The 25,473-nt window shown below is 42.4% G+C and overlaps 2 protein-coding genes across 5 annotated transcripts in view; both read left to right on the top strand.

Moving 5' to 3' along the window:
- ankrd12 (ankyrin repeat domain 12) overlaps positions 1 to 9,434 on the top strand; it is a 53,000-nt gene extending 43,566 nt beyond the window's left edge. For 2 of the 4 annotated variants that reach the window (XM_008434325.3, XM_008434324.3), the window contains 7 exons: positions 504 to 651; positions 1,675 to 4,763; positions 5,239 to 6,273; positions 6,881 to 6,979; positions 7,074 to 7,217; positions 7,290 to 7,385; positions 8,400 to 9,434. In XM_008434325.3, coding sequence (XP_008432547.2) covers positions 504 to 651; positions 1,675 to 4,763; positions 5,239 to 6,273; positions 6,881 to 6,979; positions 7,074 to 7,217; positions 7,290 to 7,385; positions 8,400 to 8,585 — 4,797 coding nt within the window. In that variant the 3' untranslated portion in view covers positions 8,586 to 9,434. Of the gene's footprint in view, positions 1 to 503; positions 652 to 1,674; positions 4,764 to 5,238; positions 6,274 to 6,880; positions 6,980 to 7,073; positions 7,386 to 8,399 lie in introns of all 4 variants that reach the window. The other 2 variants (XM_081598534.1, XM_081598535.1) reach the window with 1 other exon arrangement.
- Positions 9,435 to 10,263: 829 nt separating this feature from the next.
- Positions 10,264 to 25,015, top strand: twsg1a (twisted gastrulation BMP signaling modulator 1a). The gene is made up of 5 exons (XM_008434326.3): positions 10,264 to 10,644; positions 12,858 to 13,018; positions 20,372 to 20,471; positions 22,479 to 22,739; positions 24,542 to 25,015. Exons 2-5 carry the CDS (start codon positions 12,893 to 12,895, stop codon positions 24,721 to 24,723), a joined length of 669 nt encoding a protein of 222 aa, XP_008432548.1. The 5' UTR covers positions 10,264 to 10,644; positions 12,858 to 12,892; the 3' UTR covers positions 24,724 to 25,015.
- The last annotated feature ends 458 nt before the right edge of the window (positions 25,016 to 25,473 follow it).

Here is a 25,473-nt window from a genome sequence, read left to right as displayed (position 1 = left end):
CAATTTCTCTGATTATACATATTGCTTCCTAATACTAGTTTTAATTTACTTATTTTAATTTTTTTGTTGCCTAGTGTCGCTAAAAAGCATCAAACCCAACATTAGAAATAACTTGGAACTTTGTTCACTTGTGGTCTAGTCTGATATTTATTATTATTATTATTATTATGTTGCATATTATTTATAATTATATTTATTTTTATTATTAGACAGTTTTTTATACAGAAAATAAACATTCCCTTGGATTCATTGACAGAAATAGTTGTGAAGCTAATTAGCTTCATTAACTTGTCAGACGTAGCGTCCTTCATCTTGCAGATTGAGTAAAAAATGTTCTGTTATTGATGAACCTCATATATTAAATATACTTGAATTGAAAATATGTAAACATTTGAGCATCAAATCCCTCTAGTACCATGACTTTTGTTCTTCTTTTTTCCATAAGAAATCCTCAGTATAATTTACTCTTTAAGTTTTGTTTTTGTTTTTCCGTAAACCTGCAGATTGTGAAACTCCTCCTCCGTCACGGCGGAAACGCTTTCCAGGCCAACAAGCGCGGCGAGCGTCCGGTGGACGTGGCCGACTCCCAGGAGCTGGAGCTGCTCCTGAAAGGCGAGGCGCCGCTGTCCGACCAGGACGACAGCTCCTCAGGTGAGGCCGTCACCTGACACGTTTTATTATTTTCATCTTTTATTCTCCTACTTTTGTCTCTTTTTCTGTGGTGGTTGTTACCCTTACCTTTTTGTGTTTCTCTTAGTTGTATTGTTTTGTTTGCATTTCCTTCTAATTCATATAAAACACTTTAAACTGTTGCTGAAATTGTGCTAGATAGATAAAATTAAATGACTTTACCTACTCAGCAATCTGAGAGAAGACCGTCTTCCCTCTTGACATGAGGCTTTTAAGGAAATCGGTAGTCAAGCAATAAGATTACTCAACTTTAAGTTAACTAAATTAAAAACTTTCTGCCACAAACTCGACAAATTTCAAAAATTCACTTCAAAAGGTCAAACTCCTATAGAGCCAGTGCATCAAAAACTGATTTATAGCTGTCTTTATTTGTGTAAATTTAAGTTTTTATGGGTCACAGCTAATGAAAAACCAACATTTAGTTTCTCAGAAAATTACAAGATTAATATAAAAGTTATTTTTAATAAATAAAGGTTTTGTTTTGGCATACACAATCAACTGCAGCTGCAGTCCACATCTCGTTCATGTCCCCTAAATTCTTGTGTAGAATTTGATTTATAATTCTACTGAATGTTTTCCTTCCACTGAACTTTCCATTGATATGTTTGGAGCCGTTGGGGCGATTATGTTTTGTAGCTTACTCAGTTTCTTGTGAAGGATTTTCATGACTGGACAGCCATCCAGTCAGCAGCATTTCTTTTTCTTTAAATTATTTTTCATCTTTCAAATGATGCAGCGATGCTCCAAGCCCAAACCCTTCATACCAGATCTCACATGAAAAAATGTAAAAAATTAACAGGATGCTCTTCATGGTCTGGGTAAACACAAAACTGTACACCTGCATAAAAAAATCCTTCTTAATGCTTCATTAACTGAAAGCAGAAATCATTAAAATAACAGACTTGTTTGAAAATATGACTTTTATTTTGAGTTTTTAATTTTTCCAACATTATTCCAGTTTAACGCGTCTTTTGCTCCCTGCAGAATCCGAAGACCCGCCGTCCGTCAACCCGTCCAGCGTGGACGACAACATGGAGGACTCCGACACCGAAAAGGAGTCGGACGGCAAACCGGCCACCAAAGCATCGTCGTCCGTGCCTGGCATGGACGAGTACGAGTTTAAAGACGAGGAAGAGGAGGAGGATCTGAGCAAGGCGCTGAACGATAGGCACATCCCCCGGAGGGAGCTGCGGCAGCGCGAGAAGGAGGACAAAGACAGGAACCACGTGGCGGGAAAGCAGAGCAACAAGGCCGACTCAAAGTCCAAGAAGCAGAAAAGCTCCCGCGTCCACTGCAGCTCCGACACGTCCAGCGACGAGATGGAGAGCCTGTCGGACAAGAGGAACTCCCCGACCTGCTCGCAGAGCTCCGAGAGCCACAAAACGGATGCCAGGTTGAAAAAGGACGGCGCCGAGCAAAAGGACAAGGGGAAGGTGAAGAAGAAGAGCAAAAGCCAGAACAAAAACAAGGAGAACGAAGAAGACGGGAAGGAGAACAGCAAGACTTTGGTTCTCTCTCTTGCACCGGTGTCTGAGAGCAATGAGAAGGGGCGGGAGGAGGACTCCTTCAAGATGTCCTTCAGTCCTAAAGACGACTCGTCCGTCCACCTCTTCCATTTGTCCTCCATCAAGTCTCCGAAGCAGAACCACAGCCTGACGGACAAGCAGTGTCCGCTGAAACAGGAAAACACCAAGGTGTCCATTAGCGACGGCTCCTACAACCACTACTCTGAGGCGGACTTCTGCAGCGAAAGCTCCAGCGCCAAGGGCTGCAAGCACAGGGAGAAGAGCAAGCATCATCAGAAGGAGCCCAGCGTGGACGCAGACGACGGCCGCGTCAGCCCCTGCAAGGACGCCGTCACAGGGAACAGCGTGGACTGCGGCGAGGCAGCGGTGCTGCGGAAGACGGACCTGGATGGGAAGGTGGTGAAGAAGCACAAGCTGAAACACAAGGAGAAGGACAAACACAGGCGGGAGTACGAAGCAGAGCGCAGCCGCCACAGACAGAAGGAGGCCAGGAAGGACGGCCACCGGAACTTGGAGTTCGACAGGGAGTTCTGGAAGGAGAACTTCTTCAAAAGCGACGAGGTGGATGAGCCGCCGGCGGGGAAAAAGGACAGCGAGGACGCCGGCTCACTCCAGAAGACGGCGGCGGACTCCTCTCCGGTGAAGGATGAGAGGAACTCGAAGGAGAAGCACTCCGGCGGCAAGGAGAAGAGGCAGAGAGAGGAGCGGGAGAAAGACAAGGTGAAGAAGGAGCGGAAAGAGGAGCGGACAAAGGAGGAGAGTCACGGATCGGGCCGGAGTCCGGAGGAGTCGCTGCAGAACAGCGGCGTGAAAGAGGAAGCTGAGGAGAAACCCGTCGCGTCTGAGCAGGACCAGCTGGAGCCGTCCGAAAAAACGGCGCGAGACAAACCTGACAAGAGGCTTCCAGGAAAAGAAAAGGATTCAGACAAAACAGAGAAGACGCATCTGGACAAGGAGAAGAAGATTAAACTGGAGCACTCAGACAATTCAGTGGAGCGCTGGAAGGAAAAGGACAGATCCGGAGCCGCCTCTTCGCTCTCACCTGGAGATAAAAGCTACAGAGACAACGAGAAGTTAAAGTCTTTATCCACCGCCAAGAAGCACGAAGACGGCAGGAAGAGTAAAGATAAGCAGGAGAAACGGTCCGACAGGGAGTACGGAAGCGGAGATCACAAAGAAAGAGACCGAGCAAACAGCGACCGACGAGGGAAACCTCCGGAGAAGACCGCAGATCACCGCTTGAAAGAGAAGGACTGCGACCGGAAAAAGAAGGACAAGATGAAAGACGGCGGCGTGTCGTCCAGCTCCAACCTGAAGCTGCTTCTGGAAGACAAGAGGAGCTATCTGTCTGAGAGCAGCAAGGTCTCATCCGCAAAGTCAAAAGACGAGGCGGCGGCGAAGACGCCCGAGAAGGATCGGGACCGGCGAGACCGGGAGCGAGACTACGACAGATACAAGGACAAAGAGCGACACAAAGAGCGCTCCCAGCAGGCCCGCCTCGGCAAAGCCAAGTCCTGCGAGGGAGACACAGAAAAGAGCAAACCGAAAACCCCGACGGCCACTCGGGACACCAAGCCAAAGGAGAAGCGGCTAGTGAACGACGACCTGATGCAGACCAGCTTCGAGCGAATGCTGAGCATGAAGGACCAGGAGATCGAGCTGTGGCATCGGAAACATCTGGAAAAGCTCAAGCAGAAGGAGCGGGAGAGGCTCAAGCAGCGGCCCCTGTGCGATCCAGGGAAGTCCAAGCCCAAAGACAGGAAGCCAGAGATCTGCCTGAACAAGGAGCTGACGCGCTCCAAAAGCTCGGAGACGTCCGACGTCCACGGCAGAGAGAAGAAAGACGCCAGCGGCAACCGGACGCTGTCTCTGGATGGGAAGAGTGCTCCGTCCCTCAGCGCCAAGGTCATATCCGTGGTGGAAAACTGCCTGAGCAGGTCGCCGCAACCCGAGAGCGACCGCGGCGGCCTTATGTCCCGCTCCGTGTCTCTGGTGTCCGTGGCGAGCTCCGAGGAGTCGTTCCAGGCCACGACGTTGACTCCCAGACACACGGAGTACGACTCAGACATGAACCTGGAGACCTCCGACTCCCAGCAGGCGTTCCTCCAGTCTTCCCTCGTCATCCAAGCCGCCAGGTCGCCATCCGTCCACGACAGAGACTGCAGCAGTCTTCCAGACGCGCCTCAGTCGGGGAAGCACGAACCCCAGCACCTCCAGAGCGTCCTGGAGGAAGAACCCGGTCCGACTGCCGAGGGAGACGGCGCCGAGCGTCCGTCCAAGTGTGGCATTACCGCATTGGAGGAACCGAAGGCGAAGGAGAGCTCAGAACCTGAAGAGAACCTCAGCAGACATCAGAACCCAAACCCGCCGGCGGAGACACTCGGAGAAAAGGAGGGAAGCACGGCGGGACAGTCGGCAACGCAAGATCTTCCAAATAGAAACCAGACACTTCCACAAGGCGACGCCTCTCAGGCGGAGCAGAAAAATCCTCCTTCCCCGGATCCTGCCGCAGCGAAAGACGTCACCAGTCCAACGGAAACGTCACAGGTAGGAAATATGAAAACTCTCCTGTTCATGAGACTTGAGCAGTGTCTTCAGTCAGAGCCTTCTTCAAACTCACTGTAATACAGACTGCTACAGGAGATCTATTCCCTCTACAAAAACTCTGAAGAATTTGAATTAATACGAGTTACAACAACATTTAATCTATAAAATATTGTTGAATTTTCTGGACAACAAATTGTCACAGAAATTATTGCGATTAATGATATTGTTGTTTTGAGACCATTTTCATGTCATAATATGGCAGTGGCATAATAACAGATAAATAAAGATAAATAAACTAATATTTTAATGAACATTCAACCCTGGAACTGGAAGACATTTTAAATGTCCAGAGTGAGTTAATAAAACCTGCTGCGTCTGTTGGTACCTGCCATGTTTCTGAGTTAAAATGTGTTAAAATAGACATGAAATTTGAACAATAGCTGGAAATGCTAATTCTGAGTGGTTTGTGCGACAGGGGGAAAGTGTTGGCGGAGAATCGGATCAGCCGCTGACGCCCGGCGAGCCGCCGGCGCTCGCGGACGCAGCGACCTTCCATCAGAGAGAGACGCCGCCGTCTTCCAGCACCGAGACCCAGCAGGCGTCCGACCTCCAACCGGAGAACCCTCCTCAGGAGAACATGGCCGCCGGTTCCGACAACGCAACGCTGCCGGACGTGCCGCGCAGTCCTCCACCAGAACCCAGTTTGCACATTCCCAGTTCTGCTCCAGCAGAAGAAGAAGAAGAAGAAGACGACGACGAGGCGTCCGCAGACGATGCAGACAAATCCCAGCCTTCCACTGATGACGCCGGCGCTTGTCCTGATGTCCAGATGGAGGAGGCAGCGTCCTCCGTGACCCCTGACCCCAGAGAGGAGCCGAGCGACGCTCATCAGGGCTCAGAGAGCAGCGCCGCAGCAGAGAGCTCTCCCCTGGACGGAAGCACGGCCGACACCAACATGGAGACGCCGCCTGAGCCGATGGACGCCACACCGGCGGACGAAAAGGCAGAGATGTCGGCGGCTGAAGAGCAAAGCCCGAGGTCGGTCCAGTCGGCGCCGCAGACGGACAGCGGCAGCGCCTCGGGCAGCTGCTCGCCACAGTCCGCCGACCGAGACTCCGCCGACCGAGACTCTGACTCCTCCGGAGCGAAGCTGAAAGTCCGGACGGCGGACGAAGACGCCGACGTCCACGTCCCGCACCCACGCAAGAGGAAGATGCCGAGGCCGGCGGCGTCGCCGCTGAGCTCGGCCGCCCAGCAGGAGAGAGAGAGGTGCCAGCAGTCGCTGGCGGCTATCGTGGACGCGGTGAAGTTGGAGGAGATCGAGCCGTACCAGACGGAGCGGGCCAACCCGTACTACGAGTTCCTGCACATCCGCAGGAAGATCGAGGAGAAGCGCAAGGTGCTGTGCAACGTGACGCCGCAGCCGCCGCAGTACTACGACGAGTACGTGACGTTCAACGGGTCGTACCTGCTGGACGGGAACCCGCTCAGCAAGCTCTGCATCCCCACCGTGAGTCCGAACGGATCACACAGAACCGCTGAGTCTTCCTTCCTTCCTTCCTTCCTTCCTTCCTTCCTTCCTTCCTTCCTTCCTTCCTTCCTTCCTTCCTTCCTTCCTTCCTTCCTTCCTTCCTTCCTTCCTTCCTTCCTCCTCCCTCCCTTCCTCCCTCCCTCCCTCCCTCCCTCCCTTCCTTCCTTCCTTCCCTCCCTCCCTCCCTCCCTCCCTCCCTCCCTCCCTCCCTCCCTTTCTGTCTTTCTTCTTTCCTTTCTTTGTTTTTTCTTTCGTCCCTTTCTTCTGTCTTCTTTCCTTCCTCCTTTGCTTCTTTATCAAAATCTGAAAAGTGCGGTGTGCATTTTAATCCCTCTGTGCTCTGATATCTCTTGATAAAATCCAGAGCCACTACTTGGAGTCGATCTGTGTTTTATTTGTCTGACTCTGAAGCACGGTGGTGGCAGCATCATGTTGTTTTCATTTTATAATCATGCAGCTTTTTCCTTCCTCTTCTCTGTGCCTCTCGTTTCTCCTTCACATTAAACCGAATAATTGATCGGTTTTCTCTCTAAACATGTTTAAATAATAATAATATAAATCAATAATTAATAATCGTATTTTCCAGATAACTCCGCCCCCTTCGCTTCCTGAGCCGCTGAAGGAAATGTTCAAGCAGCAGGAAGTCGTCCGTATGAAGCTGCGGCTGCAGCACAGCATCGAGCGCGTACGTTTTTTATTTCATCTTTATTAATGTAACCCAGGTTGACCTGATGACCCCCAGCTGACCTCCAGCTGACCTTTGGCCCCTCTCGTTTCAGGAGAAGCTGATCGTCTCCAACGAGCAGGAAGTGCTGCGGGTCCACTACCGGGCCGCCAGAACACTAGCCAACCAGACGCTGCCGTTCAGCGCCTGCACCGTCCTGCTGGACGCCGAGGTGTACAACATGCCTCAGGACATCCAGGTGAGCCTCGCTCTGACCTCTGACCTCTGTCCTGCTGCTCTGGGTTTGAACCTGTCGGGTTTTCGTTGCCAGAGCGACGACGGGAAAACATCGGTGAGGGATCGGTTCAACGCCCGGCAGTTCATGTCCTGGCTGCAGGACGTCGACGACAAGTTCGACAAGCTCAAGGTTAGACTTTCAAAATAAAAGCTCATGGATCTGGTTTTTTTTCTTGGATGTTTTTCAGAGGAAGAGGGTGATTGATGAAGGTTTTTATTGATCAGGGATCAATAAGGGGCTGGAGGTTTCACGATATTCACCGAATAATTGATTAAAACCACAAGGTCAAAGGTCAGACTGAAGGAAGTCGATATATTTCCTTCCTCCTTTCTCTTCTTTCAGATATTTTACATTTTTTTCTATTAATTCTCAATAAATTACAAATAATCACATATCAATAGTCCTGATTGATTTTCACTTTGAATCCCAAAGTTTCTATTTTATTAAGTTTTCTATTTAATAGAGGAGGAGCACTTTACAGCATTTTACAACAGTTTACAGCAGCTTGCAGCAGTTTGTTGCCCTTAGCGATCAGTTTAGGGTCAAAGTTTGAGCTTAAGGAAGAAACCAAACCAGGTTTGTTTCTCAGACCCAGTCCTGACCCGTTTGGTTCTGGCCCGTTTGGTCCTGATGTTTGGTTCGTCCTGATGTTTGGTTCTAACCTGGTCCTGACCCGTTTGGTCCTGACCTGTTTGGTCCTGTCCTGGTTCAGACCCATTTAGTCCTAATGTTTGGTTCTGGCCCGTTTGGTTCTGACCCGTTTGGTCCTGATGTTTGGTCCTGACCCGTTTGGTTCTGGCCCGTTTGGTCCTGACCCGTTTGGTCCTGATGTTTGGTTCTGACCCGTTTGGTCCTGACCTGTTTGGTCCTGTCCTGGTTCAGACCCATTTAGTCCTAATGTTTGGTCCTGACCCGTTTGGTTCTGGCCCGTTTGGTCCTGACCCGTTTGGTTCTGGCCCGTTTGGTTCTGACCCGTTTGGTCCTGATGTTTGGTTCTGACCCGTTTGGTCCTGATGTTTGGTCCTGGCCCGTTTGGTTCTGACCCGTTTGGTGTTTGGTTCTGACCCGTTTGGTCCTGATGTTTGGTTCTGACCCGTTTGGTCCTGATGTTTGGTTCTGACCCGTTTGGTCCTGTCCCCCCAGACCTGCCTGCTGATGCGGCAGCAGCACGAGGCGGCGGCGCTCAACGCCGTCCAGCGCCTCGAGTGGCAGCTGAAGCTGCAGGAACTGGACCCGGCCACCTACAAGTCCACCAGCATCTTCGAAATCCCCGAGTTCTACATCCCGCTGGTGGAGGTCAACGACGACTTCGACCTGACCCCCATATGAGGCGTCGCCACCGCGACGCCGTGGAGCAGCACTTACAGCCGGGTTTTTGTTTTGTTTTTTTTTACCAGAACCGGGCCGTGAAGATTTCAAATGTTTTCAAAGTGTTCATACGTTGTGTACAGACTGTGCTCTTAATTTTTTTAACTTATTTTATACATAAAAAAAAGAAAATGTGCATTTGTACATAGTCATGTAATTATTGTTTTAAACTGTAAAAAAAACAAAAAGTAAAATAGATATTTTGATTGTAAACTCGTTCCGTCTGATGTTTTAATGGACCAAAGTCGTTTTGTTTTTTTTTTTTATCCGGTCTTCGTCTGTGATGTTCTCGTCGTTCGTTGTTGTTGTTCTTTTCTTTCTTTTCCTACGTTTCCTCCTTCCTTCCACATCTGGAGCTTTACGCCACAGCTGGTGTTTCCTCGACTTTGGCGGTTTTAATGCTGTGCATGCGTTGCGATGTTCTTTATCTTAAAGTACCGTGGACTTTAAATTCGTGAGGTTTTAACTGAAGTGTTCCAGCTCTTTCTCTTGAGTCTTTTTGTTTTTATTTCTTCTTTTCCACCCCAACATCGTGTCTCTTTCTTCTGGCGGCCTCAGAGCGTCCTCCTGTGTCGTCCATATTGTGTCTCGCGCACATCGAAGTCTGTTGTGGCTTCCAAGAATAAAAAGAGAAAGAAAAAAAAAACACTTTTACAGTTTCGACGTGAGATCACAACAAATCCTATTTTTTCAGCATAATGCCTTTTGAACGATAGTTCTAAAAAAATGTCTATTTTAATATTTACTTGTTACATGACTTGTACATATTTGTAATATATAATTGAATAAATTTTATTTGTTGTGAAATTATATCTTGTGTTGGATGAGTTTTTTAAAGTTGATTCACCTGCGTAAAGATTATTAAATATTATTATTGTGTGTATGCAGCACTCTGATCTGCCAGGAGGGGGCACTGCAGACAGCAATGCAAATTCCTGATGGAGGCCAGAGATAGATGTGTGTATACATCTACATATATACACAAATATAAATATAGACATATATATTTAGATAAATTGATCTATAAATACACAAAGCTATATCTATATAATTTTGAAGATATATAACGTATACAGGTTTTTTTCTTTAGCCTGATTTAGTTTTTTGTTTGTTTTTTTATGAGTTATTGTCATTTTCATCCTAAAAATACCTAAATTTCCACTTGACTTTATATTTTGGTCCGTCTGATGTAAGTTTTAAATATTAAATGATTGATCATTTGATCAGTTACGCAGTTGAGTAGCTTTTTACCAAATACTTTTTTTGTTTACATGTTGGACAACGTTCTACTTTTACTCGAGCAAATATGTTAAAGTAGTGGCTGCTGTTACTTGACTACAATTTTTGGTTACTCTGATCATAAATATTTTTTTTCCAAAAGTTATTTTATTTTATTGTCTAAATCTACACCATGTGTCGATTTAGACAATAAAAAACTTTACTTTAGAAGGTGTTTTGTGTGTTATTCTTGTCACGTCGTGCCATCAGGTTAAAGCTGCAGCTGAACACCTGTGGAGCTGCAGCGGCGCATCGCCTTATGAACGAGCCGCCCAGCGGGGCGCCCGATCGGCTTCCTCACCTGGCGAGGCGCACCCAACGCGCCGCGGATAGGAGAGGAGACAAAGGACCCGCAAACTGGGAGGAGAAGAAGCTCCATCACGCAACCTGAGCCAGCCCGCTCACGTGTTGGTTTTACGCAGGGCTTTTACGCACGTTTTTTTTCTTCTTCTTCTTCTTCTTGATCCGCTCTGCTCTGAATCCGAGTCTCGGTGCGCTGATTTGGGATCTGTTTGACTTCGGGCGCCGGTGTTTTCTCTCCGTTGAGACTTCGCTTTGAAAATGGAGCGTGTGCCTTTAAGGCGCCTGACTGCCTGCCGCTTTGTGCTGCGGAGAGACTGACGCCCTCTGGACACAGTGGACACCGGAGCGGCGGCGGATCACCATCCCGGAGGAGTTCAAAGAGAAAACCACCTCCGCCTCTTACAAAAACCCAACCTGGAAGCTTATCGACTGCGTTCAGGTGAGTTTAAACACCTTTTTAATCGGTGCTGCTGCGCTTGCGTGCGAGTGAAACTTAAAAAAAGAGAGAGAGGGAGAGAAAAAGAGGGAGAGGAGGAGAAGAAAAAGCAGAAAGGAGCTCAGGAATGAGGGAGCTAATGTCCCTCACATGTTTTCTCCTCGTCATGTGAAGTGGAGACGATGTATATAAAAAAAACAGAGTGGTGTGTGTGTGTGAAAGTGCAACACACACACACACACAGAGAGTCAGAAAATGGATGCAGGCAGCTGATGTTGCCAGATGTGTTGCGCATATTGTTATTCCTTAAAAAGAAAAAAAAAAAAGAAAAAGCAGCGCTGGCTTTGAATGAGATGAGACTGCGGGCCTTTTCTTCTCTCTCCATCTGCAGAAATCAGAGTTTAGCGGCGATTTCCTACAAATTTACAGGACAATCAGCTCCCGCTGCTCCACCTTTTCACATTTAAAGTCCGGTTAGCGACGCAGAGAGAAAAAGAGTTTCGACCTGAAACAAACTGAACGTTTCAGAAGCAGCTGGAATAAAATGTTTCTGTTCACATCCGCCAACTTTGATCCATTTAACTGGGTTTCTGTAACAGATCAACAGAAAGTAGTGAGTAATTGGAAAGTAAATGTAAAATCTTATTTTAAAAAGTGGCATGTTTTGATTTCAGCGCAGCAGTTATCAACTTTAAGCTCAGCCAGATTCTCTGTCGAGCTTTGACTAGACCATTCTAACTCGTGAAGACGCTTTGACGTAAACCTTTGGTGTTCCAGATATATTGTTCAAACGATTGCTAATGGAAGCATCCCCACAGCATGATGCTGCCGCCGCCGTGCTTCACAGTGCACTCTGAGTTGATTTTGTACAACAATCACTGGAACTTTGACCAAAATATTTGATGCGTATCTATGATTTTGATGATGTCACTCGATAAAATCTAATGTTTTTTTTTTCTTTCTGGTGACTGTGATGTTTCTATTACTTTTTATTTATCGGTTTTTATGATTGAAAGCACTTTGAGCCGCCTTGATTGATTGATTTTGCCTAAAAGGTTAAATATTTGGCAGAGAACATTCGTCATGTTTTATTGTTTCTGCCACTGCAGCCAGGATTCCTGATGCCCAACTTAAAGCCTCTTTGCCACAAAACTGAGGTTGCAGCAATAAATCTTAATTAATCTTGGAAATCTGTGAAAACAATCTTACCTTTCTCTGCAAAGGTCTAAAACTCAACAACTTTGTTGTTATGTTTAGCAAAATTTCAAACAAAACAAATCAGTATCGGCCAACATCAGGCTTTTTAAAAATCGGTAATCGATCAGAAAACTGTAATCAGTGCATTGCTGCATAAAACCCAAATCAGGGATCTGCGACCTCTTTGACCTCCTACAACAACTTTTAGTAACTTTGGCTAATAAAATGTAAAGAATTGGAGCTGCAGCTGAAGGTTTTTATAATTCAGTTATTCTAACGATTAATCGATTAATCAGGCCGTTATTGTAAGTAAGAATTCATTATTAACTCACATTAACTAACATTTTTTTGCCTAAAATGCAATAACATGTCAACAAAAAAAATACTTTCAATAATGTGATAAATTGATTGATAACTGGATAGGAAAATATGCTTAACAGGAGTTAAAAGTACCTCTTAAGGTGTTTTGGGTAAAACAGATTTACAGATAAATCAGATTTGTTGTTATCTTAAATGTGAAACTTGTTTATTTTTTTTTACAGTTTTCTGCTCTGAATGGGTTGTTCCTTTAGCAGGTGGCCAATTTTTGAAGTCTGTATAGTCCAATTAATAGTTGATTGTGATTACTAAATTAGTTGACGATTATATTAATAATTGATTATTCACGATTAATCGTTTCAGCCATATGTAAAACGTCCTGTTTATTTCCACAAAATGGCCTTTTGTTGAGTCTTCACACTCCAGTTAACAGTTATTTGATTGTTAAATTAGTTGAGAATTTTAAATAGATGATTAATCTCAGTTAATCTTTTTGTTTCCCACCAAATTGCCTTTTTTGAGCCCAAATACTCCAATTAACAATTAATTGATTACTAATTCAGTAATCGATTAATTGTGACAGTTTTAAATTTGATTTCTTCAAACTTTACGAAAGTTCTTAAAACTTTTTTCTTATTTTGGCTGCTTTGGAATCAAAACCTGAATAAAAACGTTGTTGTTGATGCTCTTTGTGCTTCAAGGTGTTTTCCCGTCGCGCGCTGGTGAGACCGTCAGGATGAGGTCCGCTCAGCTGATCCTCCCCGCCACGGCAGCGCTGCTCTTCCTCCTGGCCGGACTCTCGCTGACCTCCGGCTGCAACAAAGCCCTCTGCGCCAGCGACGTCAGCAAGTGCCTCATTCAGGTGAGGCCTTAAATCCTGGCCACAGATTGCGAGGGAAACGGAGGGATGATTGTGGGGTTGGGATCTCGGTCGGATGATGCAATCGGCGCCGATCTTCTGAGCAGATAAAAGCAGCAAAACGCAGCCAGGATTTTTGATTCTCTCGACGTGAACGGTGTGGGAGAGCCAAGAAGAAGCTTCAGCTGCCGTCTGCAGTGAGGAATGCAGATCACTTCCTCGGATAAGATGGAGGGAAGTCGGGTTGGAGCAGAAATGTTTAGATGTCTGAACTCCACCTGAACTGCTTTTTAAATAAAAGTCCTGCTTGTTCCTCTGAATCATGGAAAATTTCCCTTTTCTAACATCCTCCTGTCTGATGCCAGAGGAAAGTTTTATACAAGGCTGTAACGATTAATCACGATTAATCAATTATTGAAATGTCAACTAATTTAGTAATAGGGTGAAATGATTAATCAGATTAATAGTAATTAATTGATGACTGAAATAATCTGCAACTAATTTATGCAACCGGAACCACTGAAGGAAAAGAAAACCTCTAAAGAAGGCTCTGAAGGCAGCTTCCTTCTTCAGGAAATGCAAACAAAATGGAGTAACGTCAGATTTTAGCGACCCTGAGCCATTTCTCCTGCTAGCTTTGGCATCGCATTTGTTCTGCTTGTATTTACCCAGAATGCCTTACACTGTTGTCCACTTCCTTCTTTTGGAGTGGTCTCAGGTCCACTTGCGTCCACATATGCATTTAAACCGCATAAAAGTTCACTTCAACCAAACCAAGAAAGAGGCTTTTAGGCGACTAGAGTTCTTTTTTTGGGTCCGCATCACAGTTTGATTGTGCATTCACACCTCCCCAAACGAACCGGACTTTCTACACAAACAAACTAGAATTAGAATAAACCGAACAGAACACGGCTGGTGTGAATGCACCCATAAAACTCTGGGCCGTTTGTTCAGAAGGTCCGGTTTGTTTTGGGAGATGTGATGCGCAATCAAACTGTGATGAGGACCAAAAAAGCGAATTTTGGTTCGCCTAAAAACATCGGTCTTAGTTTGAACGTCCAGCAGACCGGAGACTGCTCCAAAAACAGGAAGTGGACTGCAGCACAGGGCATTCTGGGTAAATACAACTAAGACAAACAGGCTAGCCTAGCGCCAGCGAGAGAAATGGCTTGTTGTCTTTTACATAAGACAAAAGAGAAATCCAACTTCCACAAAAATCTGACGCTTCTCCATTTTCGTTTGCATTTTGTGAAGCAGGGAGTTGTGCTCCTGTCTTCTTCTGAGGTTTTCGTTTAATTTTCTTCAGTGGCTCTTGATGCAGTGCCCCTACAGGCGAGGAGGGGAACATGTTTTTACAAGTTTGGTTACAAATGTTGCAGTTTTTGAACCAAACCTACCGCACAATCAGATGCGAAAACAGCCTAAGAGTTCATCTCTGGTCCATTTCTTCATCACATCGGCAGTCTTCCTCTCTTCTTCTCTTCCAGTTGACTTCTTTCCAATGATCGTAACGAGCTCTGCAGCTCTTGCGACCTCGCTGACACTAACTTGCGAGCTGTCAGAGACAAGAGTGACGGCCTGTGTGTGAAGGAGAAACGTCTCCGCCTGCAGAGGCTCTGGATGGTCCGTGTTGCTTGTGATTAGTTGGATCTGCTGTCTGGAGTTCGCTTTTCACGCTCTGCTGCCACCTCCACTCATTTGTCTGGATTCTCTAAAACCCCCGAGGGTGGGAGGTCGGAGGAGGTCAGCAGGAGGTGTGTGCGTGTGTGTGTGTTGTACTTTTAGGAACTTGAGCAGGGTTGTGGGGTGGGGCAGCAGGTTTCAAAGCATTTCGCCCTCTGACAGTCGTTAAGGAAGACGCATGTTCACTTTCCAACGCGCCGCTCTCTGCAGCGGCTGCGCTTTGACTGATGGCTGGGTTTCCACTTGAGAGCAAGAGAAGCCAAATAAGAGCTTTTTAAGATAACCTCATCTGTCTCGGCATGGAAATTGCTGTTGGATGGTAACAACCGCCGCTTGTGCCGACTAGCTTGTTCGCTCATTTTTCAAGTGGTTATCATCCAACATGTTCAACCTAAAGTTACAACCTGCAAATTTAAAAATGAATTCAACTCAGGATGGCACTTAGGACGACCGATGAGTCAATATTTCTACGTTTTAAGTTAGAAAAGTCGCCCAACTTTCTCTGGTTTAAAATCCAACATGGCTGCTATGGCTATGGTACATAGTGAAGGTTTCAGAAATATGGTGTGAGAAAAAAAGATTTAACCCCCAAAAGGTGACCTTCCTTGTGCAGGTTAGGATAGGTAAAAAAGTTTTGCACAGTCATTCTCAGATAATCAAATTTTAGTCTGGATACTTCTGACTATTTTAAGTTACTTATTAGGGCGTCTTGTCACTTTAAATTTGTTTACACTGGATAGTCCAGTGTAAACAAATGTGCACATGAAAATGGTTGCAAACAGATGAAACAGTTTTTCATATGGCTCTATTTAAAATCGAGAACAATTTTTAAAATTAAAATAAACGCCTTTGTTATGTCTTTATTTCCTTTATTTGCTAGAGAAGTTGCTTCTTGCCAAAACTAGCCTGATGTGTTAGCAGTGCATCCATTTCTCATTTTTTTAGAAAAATAAGGAATATTTCTGATTAATGAAATGTGTTTTTGTGCGCTGTGTAGTTTTATTTTATTTTTTTACAATGCCACCTTAAGTATAATTAGTGAATGGATCAGGTCTTGATCAGAACTTTAAATGTTGCTTTTGGTTCTTTTGGTGTGACATGATTCCCAAATCCAAATTTAGAAATGCTTTTACCTTCTAATGCTTCAAACTGACAAAACTCCTTTTTTTCTGATTTATTTTATTAGCAAGTACTCTCCTCTTGGGAGCACATTTTTTTTCTATAAATGAAAAGCTTAGCATTGTTTTTGTTTCTTTTATTTAGGCTTAGCTTTGTAGCAGAGTTGCTTCTTGCTAATGTTAGTGTGATAAACAGCTAAAGCGCTAAGCTTGAATGCATTTGCAATGCTTCCATGTCTTATTTTTTAGAAAATAAGGAGTATTTCTGATTAATAAAACGTGGCTTTGTGTGCTATGTAGTTTTATATCTTATGCCACCTTTAATAATTAGCAAAGGGTTCAGATCTTTAAATGTTTTTGTTTTTATTTTTTGGTGTGGCGTTATTCCCAGATCCAAATTTAGGAATGATTTTAACACATCTTTTCATGCTTCAAACTGACCAAACAAATTTTTTTATAGGTGTATTTGATTAGTAGCACTTAGCTAGTATTTTCCTCTTAACGCCAATGGAAGCAGAAGGGGGCGAACTTAGTTTTCACTTGACTCTTTTCAAAATAAAAAAACACTTTTTCTATAAATATACACCTTAGGTTTGTTTTTATTTATTTTATTTGCTAGCTTAGTTGCTTGTTGCTAACTTTATCCTGATAGCTAAAGCGCTAAGCTAGCCTATGTTAGCAGCGCCTCCATGTCTCGTTTTTCTAAGAGAATAGGGAGTATTTCTGGTTAATAAAACGTGGCTTTGCGTGCTGTGTAGTTTTATTTTTTACAACGCCACCTTCAAGAGGTATAATTAGCGGAGGGATCGGGTCTTGATCGGAGGTTTAGGAGCAGAGAGCCGGTGATTATGCGAGCTGTGTGTGGTTTTTTGCAATCCCTCGCTGCTGAGTCATTTCTGAGTCTTTTATCATCGCCGAGGGTGTTTACACGGAGGAGACGGTTCCTGAAAGGATGAGAGGGAAGCTGTGCTGAGAAAAAACACGGAAAGGAAAGGAGAGCAAAACAAAACGAGGGAGAAAGGCAGGAAGAAAGTTAGGGGGGAACTTTCTGCTCCGCTCTGTTCTCCAGGTGTTTTCTTGCCCCCCTCTCGTCCAATTCCTCCCCCATTATTGTCGTGACCTTGACGTGGAGGAATGTGCTCCCTGCTCCGAGTCGGGAGGGAGGAAAAAAGGAGCTGTTTAATCCCACCAACAAGGTTTTACTTTTGTCTCCTTCAAAGTCGAACCACTCCGAAGTGAAATGACGTGTTTGTTCTCTGATTCCTGTAGAAGTTTCTAGAAGCGCTGCGTCTCGAACTGGAAACTTTTGATTTCTCATCAGCCTAAAAAAACAGGCCGCTTGTTTAGTCCAATTCATCACCTACCTTTAATTTAAGATTTAATATATGTTTCTGTTGTGTTTAACATGTATGTGACTTAGCCTGAAAGTTTAAATGGACGTTTCAAAGTGGCTTTTGTGGCTGTATGAGTCATGAAAATGTCTCCATCTGCACCTCTGTTGAGTTTCTGGGTTTAACAGGAGGTTATAGTACGTTAATGCGATGTGACTAATGAGGTAAAACGGAGCTAAACTCAGGAGCTGTTGCCTCATGAAGGACCGCAGCTGCAGAGCTAAACGGTCACTAACGTGTTCACACCGCCATCTTTTTCAGGCTTCGTCACTTTAAACGGAAAACTTCTCTGTGTGATTTTTTTTTTTTTTTTTTACACGAAGTACAACTCAGTATTAGAGCCAGACTACGATTTTTGAATTTATTAAACTTATTTACAAGAAAAAAGTCATAATGTTACCAGAATAAAGTTGTAATAATATGAAAATAAAGTTGTAATAATAGTAGGATAAAGTCGTATTACGATAATAAAGTCGAAACAATAAAACAATGAAGTTATTCAGAGAATAAAGCTGAATAAAACATAGCAAAGTTATTATATTATGAGAATGCATTTGTAATAATAGAATAAAATCAGAATATGAGAACAAAGTCGTAGTAATACAAAAATAAGGCCATTAAATGACGAGAATAAAGTTGTAATAACATGAAAATAAAGTTGTAATAACACTAAAATGAAGTCATATTACGAGAATAAATTTGAAATATTTTGAAAATAAAGTTGTAATAATATGGGAACAAAATCATAACATGAAAATAAAGTTGTAATAAGATTAGAATAAAGTCACATTACGGGAATCAAGACATTCAGAGAATAAAATTATAATATGAGAATAAAGTCAATAAATATGGCAATAAAATTGTTATATTTTTAGAATAAAGTCAGATTATAAGAATGAAGTCGGAATAATACAAGAATAAAGCCATTCACATAACATAGTTGTTCCAATATATGAATAAGGCTGTAATAATACAACAAAGTTGTAATAATATGAGAATAAAGACATTAGCCTACGAGAATAAAGTTGTATGACAATAAAGTATAGAATAAAGAATAAAGTCAGCAGAGTAAATTGCTGACATCCCTACGGCACATGAAGGGAAAAAATCCATATATTTAATAAACTGTACGCTGAAAGGCGTCTACATGCATGAGTATGTTGTTAATGAACCAGGAATACATATTCCTCTTAGAAGAGACACTTTTATGTAACATAGAAAACATGTTTGTTTCTTCACTTTCCGCTGCAGTCAGATTAATATCATAATAAACGATGCTTAATCCTGAAAAGAGTCCTGAATGCGTTGCTCTGAGCCTCATTTTCTCCTGCGCCGCCTTAGAGAAGACAGACTTGAGCAAACATGAAGGCGAACGTGTCGGGACCTGCTGGTTGTGGAAAAGCTGTTTCTGCTCATGTTTTCCTGATTTACCATCATCTGCGTCTCACATTCTCAGATAGATAACAGACATCTCATCCAGATTACTGTTGCTTTTATGAGCATTCTAATGCAGTTTTTCTTAAAAACTTAATTTCTGTGGCATTATTTACCACCAATCAGAGTCTACAGTGAAATGAATCTGAGCACATATATTTATGTAAACGAACAATAATTTCTGGTGTTGAGCGTTTATATCTCACATTCGATGGCTAAATTAGCCTCTGTCACACTCTCTGCCCTAACATTGCTGCTCCTCATGTATGGAACACCAAACATATCAAAAACGTGTGAAGCTTCATGTGTTTTTGTATGTTTTTAAATTAATGCGTATGTAAATGAACGACACCTCCAGCGAATGACAGATTGTTTTCATCCAATCAGAATGTTCCTTCGATAAAAAAGACCCAATCACAACCAACGAGTAAAAATACTCCAGGAAGTGACAGAAATAAAACAAAACTGGAAAATTTGAGAACATAATGCACTTGAATTTTGTCGCCTAATATGTTGTGAAGCATATATTCTTACTTTGTGCATTTAAGGTAACATTTATACATTTCTTAAGAATAAAGTGATTGTATTACAAGAATAAAGCCATAACATTGATTTTATTTATTAATTTCGAGCAGGTTTTTAAATCTTTATGAGAATGGTTATTATATTACAAGAAAAAAACCATAATATGAGAATAAAGTCAAAATAATATAGAAATAGTCATACTCCGAGAATAAAGTTGTAATAATATAAAAAATAAATTAAGATTACCAGAATAAATTCATAATATTACTATAATTATAATTAACACAAGAGAACATTACGCTGTTGAATTTTGTAGGCTTATAATATGTAGCTAAGCACACGCGCTAACTTTGTGCACTTCAGGTAAAATTTCTCGATTTAATACGATGTTATCCTTTCCCAGTGAACTCACTGGTTTTTTTAGTCCAGTAATAGTTACTGTACTGGAAGTAAACCAGTGGTTGTCCTTCCTGTTACTGGTTTAATGACAGGCTTCCTGTTTGAAGAGCTGGGCCACACGCTGCCTCCTCTCTCTGCACCTCAGAGTCTGGAAATACCAAAAAACATTTTAAAGCTGACATTTTTCACATTACGTTTACTTATTTCTATTTCTAAATCTCTCCTCAGACATTCTTAGGACAGAGTGTTGGGGTCAGGTTAAGAAAAATTTATTATTTCATGAGAATAACAAAAATGACCAGAATGAAGTTGTGATATTATGAGAAAATGTGGTCTAAACTGCAGAGGAATGAAAAATGTTGAGTGAAGTTATACTTTGGTATTTGTTTTAGAAATAATCTATTAACACATCTTGCTGGATGCTACTGGTAATAATATGATGCTTATGTGTTTACTACGATTTTATTCTGCCAATATGATAACTTTATTCTCGTAATATTCCAACTTTACTATCGTAATATTCCGACTTTATTCTAGTAATATTATGACTTTATTCATGTAAATTTATGACTTTATCTTAATATTACGACTTTATTATCGTAATATTATGACTTTATTCTAGTGATATTACGATTTTAATTTCGTAATGTTATGTATTTTTCAATTTTTTTCCTAATTCTGCGTCGTACATTATTAAGTTTCGTTGCTTTGAAGCAGAAATGCATCTTGAGGTCTTCATGTTGTTCCTAAGCATGTTGTGTGTGTGTTTTCTTTTTCTCATGCGTGTCTCCATGCATTCCCTACAGGAGCTGTGCCAGTGCCGTCCCTCCGATGGAAACTGCTCCTGCTGCAAAGACTGCATGCTGTGTCTGGGGAACCTGTGGGAGGAATGCTGCGACTGCGTTGGTAGGTGCAGCCGATGCGCGTATTCGCTGTTCGCCTTGGTTGATTCATGACAGACAGGTTCACTCAATTTATTCTAACAAAAGAGGAAATCAGATTGGTGGTTAACGTCACTCCATCCGCTTCTGCCCCTACGCTTTCAATAAAATACAATAAATAAGCCTAAACAAACTACAACACAATGGCTCCCAATGAGCAGTTAGCAGCGGCTAACGGTTGTAAAATTAAACGTAGCTATACCGCACAACATTAATGATGAAAACAATTAAAAACATATCAGAAACATAGCAAAATTACTCATGAAACACTGTATATGATTAAATGTGTCTAAAAAATATGTTAAAATATAATATTTATAAAGAAAACACGGCGCTGATCCTAATACATGCTACTACAGTTACCAACAGCAACAGAAAAAGGGGGAGGAGCTGTCGGTTACTGGTTGCTATGGTAACCACCAACTGCCAATAGCAGCATACAGAACTGAACACACCAATAAATGTCTGGAGAAACAACTTCTGGACAAAACAAAATACATTCAAATAATAAATACACAAATTTTGACAAATCCATCCACCGTCCTTCAAATACCAAAATTTGCACTTAATTTTATATTTTGGTTCATCTGATTTTGTAATTTTTAAATATTTGGTATTTGATCAGTAACTCAGTCCCTGACTAAATGTTTTACCAAATAGGCCTACTTTTTTAGCAATGTCTTGAAGGACCACTTTTTACTTAATTATTTGAGTAAAAGTGCTACTTTTACTTTAGTACGACTTTTGGGTTTTCTACTCACTTCTAATGGCATGTCTGTAGATGTCTTTAACTTACTTTGCACAAAAAAATTCAAAGATCGGATTGCAGACACAGACATGATTTAAGAAGGAGAAGAAGAATTTGTTTCTCCTCTGACTCTGGAGATCACAGATCTCTCAGATCCGCTCTGACTGACAGATATTGCTCCGCTTGCTGACATGGAGGCTTTATTAAAACGCTTTCATGTGGAAAAGAAGAACAAGGATCTGAGTGCCGCGCTCTGCTGCTGCAGCAGCTGCTGCGGTGCAGATGTTGGAGCGCTGTTTTTCCTCCTGGACGGGGCTTTTACAGCCCACCGAGGAGATGTTGTCGCTCTGAGCGAATACATTGTCTTCCTTTATGTTTTCTTCCCTTTTTCACTGTCCGTTTTCCACTTGCAGCAAGTTATCTGTGCCAAACGGCGACTGCTTTGAAGTGTGAGTGTTTAGAGGAGCAGGGGGGGGAAGATTTAGGAGGCTGGTTGGAGGAGCTTGGATTTAAAAAAATGCAGGGAGGGAGTGGAGCAGCCATGAGTGTGTTTTATCTAAAACAGCTGCTCTGGCTCTGCTTTTAGCGTCGGTTTCTGATCCAAATCCTCTGTCAAACTCCGTCCCCCATTAAATGATTTACCCATTAGCTGTAATTCACTTGGACTTGTTGCACAGGGTTGGGAGATCGTATCTGGGGATGCGGGGACTTGCTTCTGTGTTGAAATTAAACGAACTGTTAAACAGACCTTAATTGAGATGAGACTGTTTTTTTTGACAGTGCTGTGGTTTTCCAAAACCAACCCCGTTGAGTTTAAAGGGGACCGTAATGCTGCCCTGACCAGGGTTGGTTAGGATAGGCCAGGGGTTTACGGAGCTTACAAAGTTAGGCTAGTGAGGGATTAATCTGGTTAAATATTTTAGCACTAGCAATTATACAGCCATACGTCCTGTGAGAATGCAGCAAGTGGTTTCTGGATGGTAAGTCAAAAACAAAACTCTTGTCTTTTTCAGAGCCGCTGTACAGTGCATATAGTAGTAAAAACTAGCTGACCAGTACCACTGGAGTTGCTAGGTAACGGGCGGAGCTCTACTGGGGTTGCTAGGTAACTGTGTAATTCCTGTGGAATGTAACTTTTCTTGGAAGCAGTTGAGACCCAAATGGAAGTACAAGAACAGCTTGTGGAGGCAGAAATGTTTCCTCTGACGCGTCTCTCTTTGTCAGGGATGTGTAACCCCAAGAACTACAGCGACTCTCCTGCCACCTCCAAGAGCACGGTGGAGGAGCTGCACCGCCCCATCCCCTCGCTTTTCCGCGCCCTGACGGAGGGCGACGCGCCCATCAACATGATGGTGGTGTCCTTCCCCGTGGCGGAGGAGTTCACGCACCACGAGAACCTGGTTTCCTTCCTGGAGTCGCTCAACAGCCAGCCGCAGAACGTGTCGGTGCCCGGGAACAGCATCCACACCGGCATCGATCCTCACGGTAAAGCATGTTCCTTCTCACCTCGTTTTCCAAAGTAGGGGGCGAGGGCCATTTGACTCCTGGACTGATTTTTTTGCAGCCCCTCAACCTCAAATCATAAATAAATTAGGACAAAAGTACTGCTTTTACATCAAAATCTACTAAAAAAAATGACATATTCAACACAAAGTGATAATCTTTTCTAAGCTTTCTAGTTTCTTTCTGTTGTCATGGTAACTAAGACCACATCACCTCATTGCTTTTAATTGCTGTGTTTATTAAAACCTGGCTAAATGCATCAAGTGTTTTCATATTAAGACTGACCTAGATCCTGATTTTATTTCTGAGAACAAAATATTTTTTCAGTTTTCTTCAATTGAGACCAAATTAATAAGCAAACTGGATGAATTTTGTTTAACAAGCAAAACGTGGAAAAAAAGCATTTTAAGTTTTGTATCTGCAGTTCCATTCCTACAAAATAAAATAGAAATGAAGGTATGAAAAACTTCATAAATAAAGTCTATCATTGTTATTAAATACTATTACTGTATATATGTTAAAATGAGACATTTTTGGTGATATTAATTTTTGAAAATTATATTTTTTTTTAGCCTGCAAGAAATTTTAAACTGACAATTTTTGTTGAAAATTATATTTTTTTTAGCCTGCAAGAAATTTTAAACTGACAATTTTTGACCCAATGACAGAAAGTTTGGACACCTCTGTTATCATATCATTAATGTGATTTATTTATTATTTTGTGATACATTCAGAAAGAATTGTTGAAGAAATTACTAGGAATTATCATAAAATTAAGCAAAAACTGAAAATATTCTGAAATATTAATAAATTAGCTTACCTCGCGTTTGAACAAGCCACATAGCATCCTTAATGCTTAACACCAAGGGTGCCCAAAGTGGGCCTTGGAGCCATTTGTGGCCCTTTAAATGTTTTGATTCGGCCCCTGACCACCAGTCAACAATGGTAAAAATTTGGCCAACAAAATAGGAAACAATTGGAAATTGTCTATTTTTCTTTTATAAGGCAATGGTCTGAAGCCCTTTTTATGTTTTGAATCTTTAATGATATATGGATTAAATTGGTTTATTGTTGAGCAGGTAAAAGTGATAATAATACTTACAATAAACAAATTTTTGCATTTTTAGTTTAATAAATTTTTTGGCACACCAGTAGTTTAAATCAAAGTTTGGACACCACTCACCCAGACCAATCAAAACGTACGAAAGAATGCTTTGTGACAGCCAGCCAGTGACGAATTTATCATTGACAAAAAAATGTTAGAGACAGTCAACAAACAATCCAGAGTTTTTGGTTTTCTACAATTATTTTCAAACTTAGAGGAAAAGCAGGTCGGCCATTTTAAGTTTTTAGGTCATCATATGATATGATAAATGTTAAGTAGCTTGTATTGAGTCTTAAGAGATTTTCCTGTATAAATAAAGGATTATATATTAAAATACCTCTGTGTATTTTCACAACACCACTCCAAGTTTTTCAGTGTTTTTATAGAAACTCTGTTAGATCAGCTGTGATAATGCAGAGCTTTGTTTTTTTTTTCATGTTTTTGTTTTAGTTTGCTGCTATTTGTTGGCGTTTCACTCTTAAACCATTGCTATAAAGTTGCAGCATTTCCACAAAGCTCAGCAGTTAACTCATTACACCGACCCAAAACACATGGCCTCACTTAATTACAGCAAAGCCATTAAGTAAAAGTAGAAACACTGAGGGCTAAAGGTAATTATGTGTTCTTGTGAACCATGTTTTGCTGAATCCGTGACTCAACCTGCTTCCTTTCCTTCCAGAGAAAATGTGCACGGTGGTTTACTTTGACGACTGCGTCTCCATTCGTCAGTGCAAGCAGTACTGTGAGTCAATGGGCGGATCAAAGTACCGCTGGTTTCACAACGCCTGCTGCCAGTGCATTGGCCCGGAGTGCCTGGACTACGGCAGCAAGGCCGTCAAGTGCTTGAACTGTCTCTTCTGACCCGAACCGATCCGATCTCTGGGCACATGTTGGCACCAAAAGACTGAGGGAAGAGAAACCCATCACTGTTATATGTTAGCATTCCTCAGTAACCATGTAAAATAAACCCCTGCCCCCTCTTCTCTCTCCTCCTCCTGCAAATTGTTTTTTATTCTGCTGTTACTGTATATTTTTAGATATGTTTTCCATAGTGTGTTTTTTACTAGAGGTGTATATGAATAATGTATTTTTGCAATTACTGTCAGCAAAATCCCAGTCTTGTACCAAATAAAGAAAAGATTTGGTAACTTAAGTTTTTGTGTTTCAAAGGCTAGTCTCAATTTAACAGAATTAAACCTTGTTTGCCCATTTTTCACTGCTTTTAAAACTGCAGTATGTAACTTTTATAAAAACATTTTCTACATATTTGTTGAAGCTGTTATTATCCTGTGACAGAATGTTATGAGACAGATAAAAAAGGAGCTTCTCTGCTTTCTCCCAATGGTAACTAGAAACAACCAATCAGAGCCAGGAGGCGGGGCTTATCGCTGTCAACCCACTTCATGTGGCGCCACTGAATGCTAAGGCTAGTTGGCATGGCCAACAATAATGTTGGATAAATGGTTTTTCTGTAACACTAAGATGTTTCTCTTCCATTAGCATATTTACAAGTACATGACATTGATTGACAGCACTAAGGCCCTCCCCCTGGTTGTGATTGGTTGTTTTTGGTCAGAGTGATAAATTCCTTCAGATGGCAACAGCAGCTCA

The sequence above is a fragment of the Poecilia reticulata genome, chromosome 17 (genome assembly GCF_904066995.2).
Source record: "Poecilia reticulata chromosome 17, P_reticulata-male-v2, whole genome shotgun sequence".
In the NCBI taxonomy this organism is placed as follows: Eukaryota; Metazoa; Chordata; class Actinopteri; order Cyprinodontiformes; family Poeciliidae; genus Poecilia; species Poecilia reticulata.
This window is presented reverse-complemented; position numbering and strand designations above follow the sequence as displayed.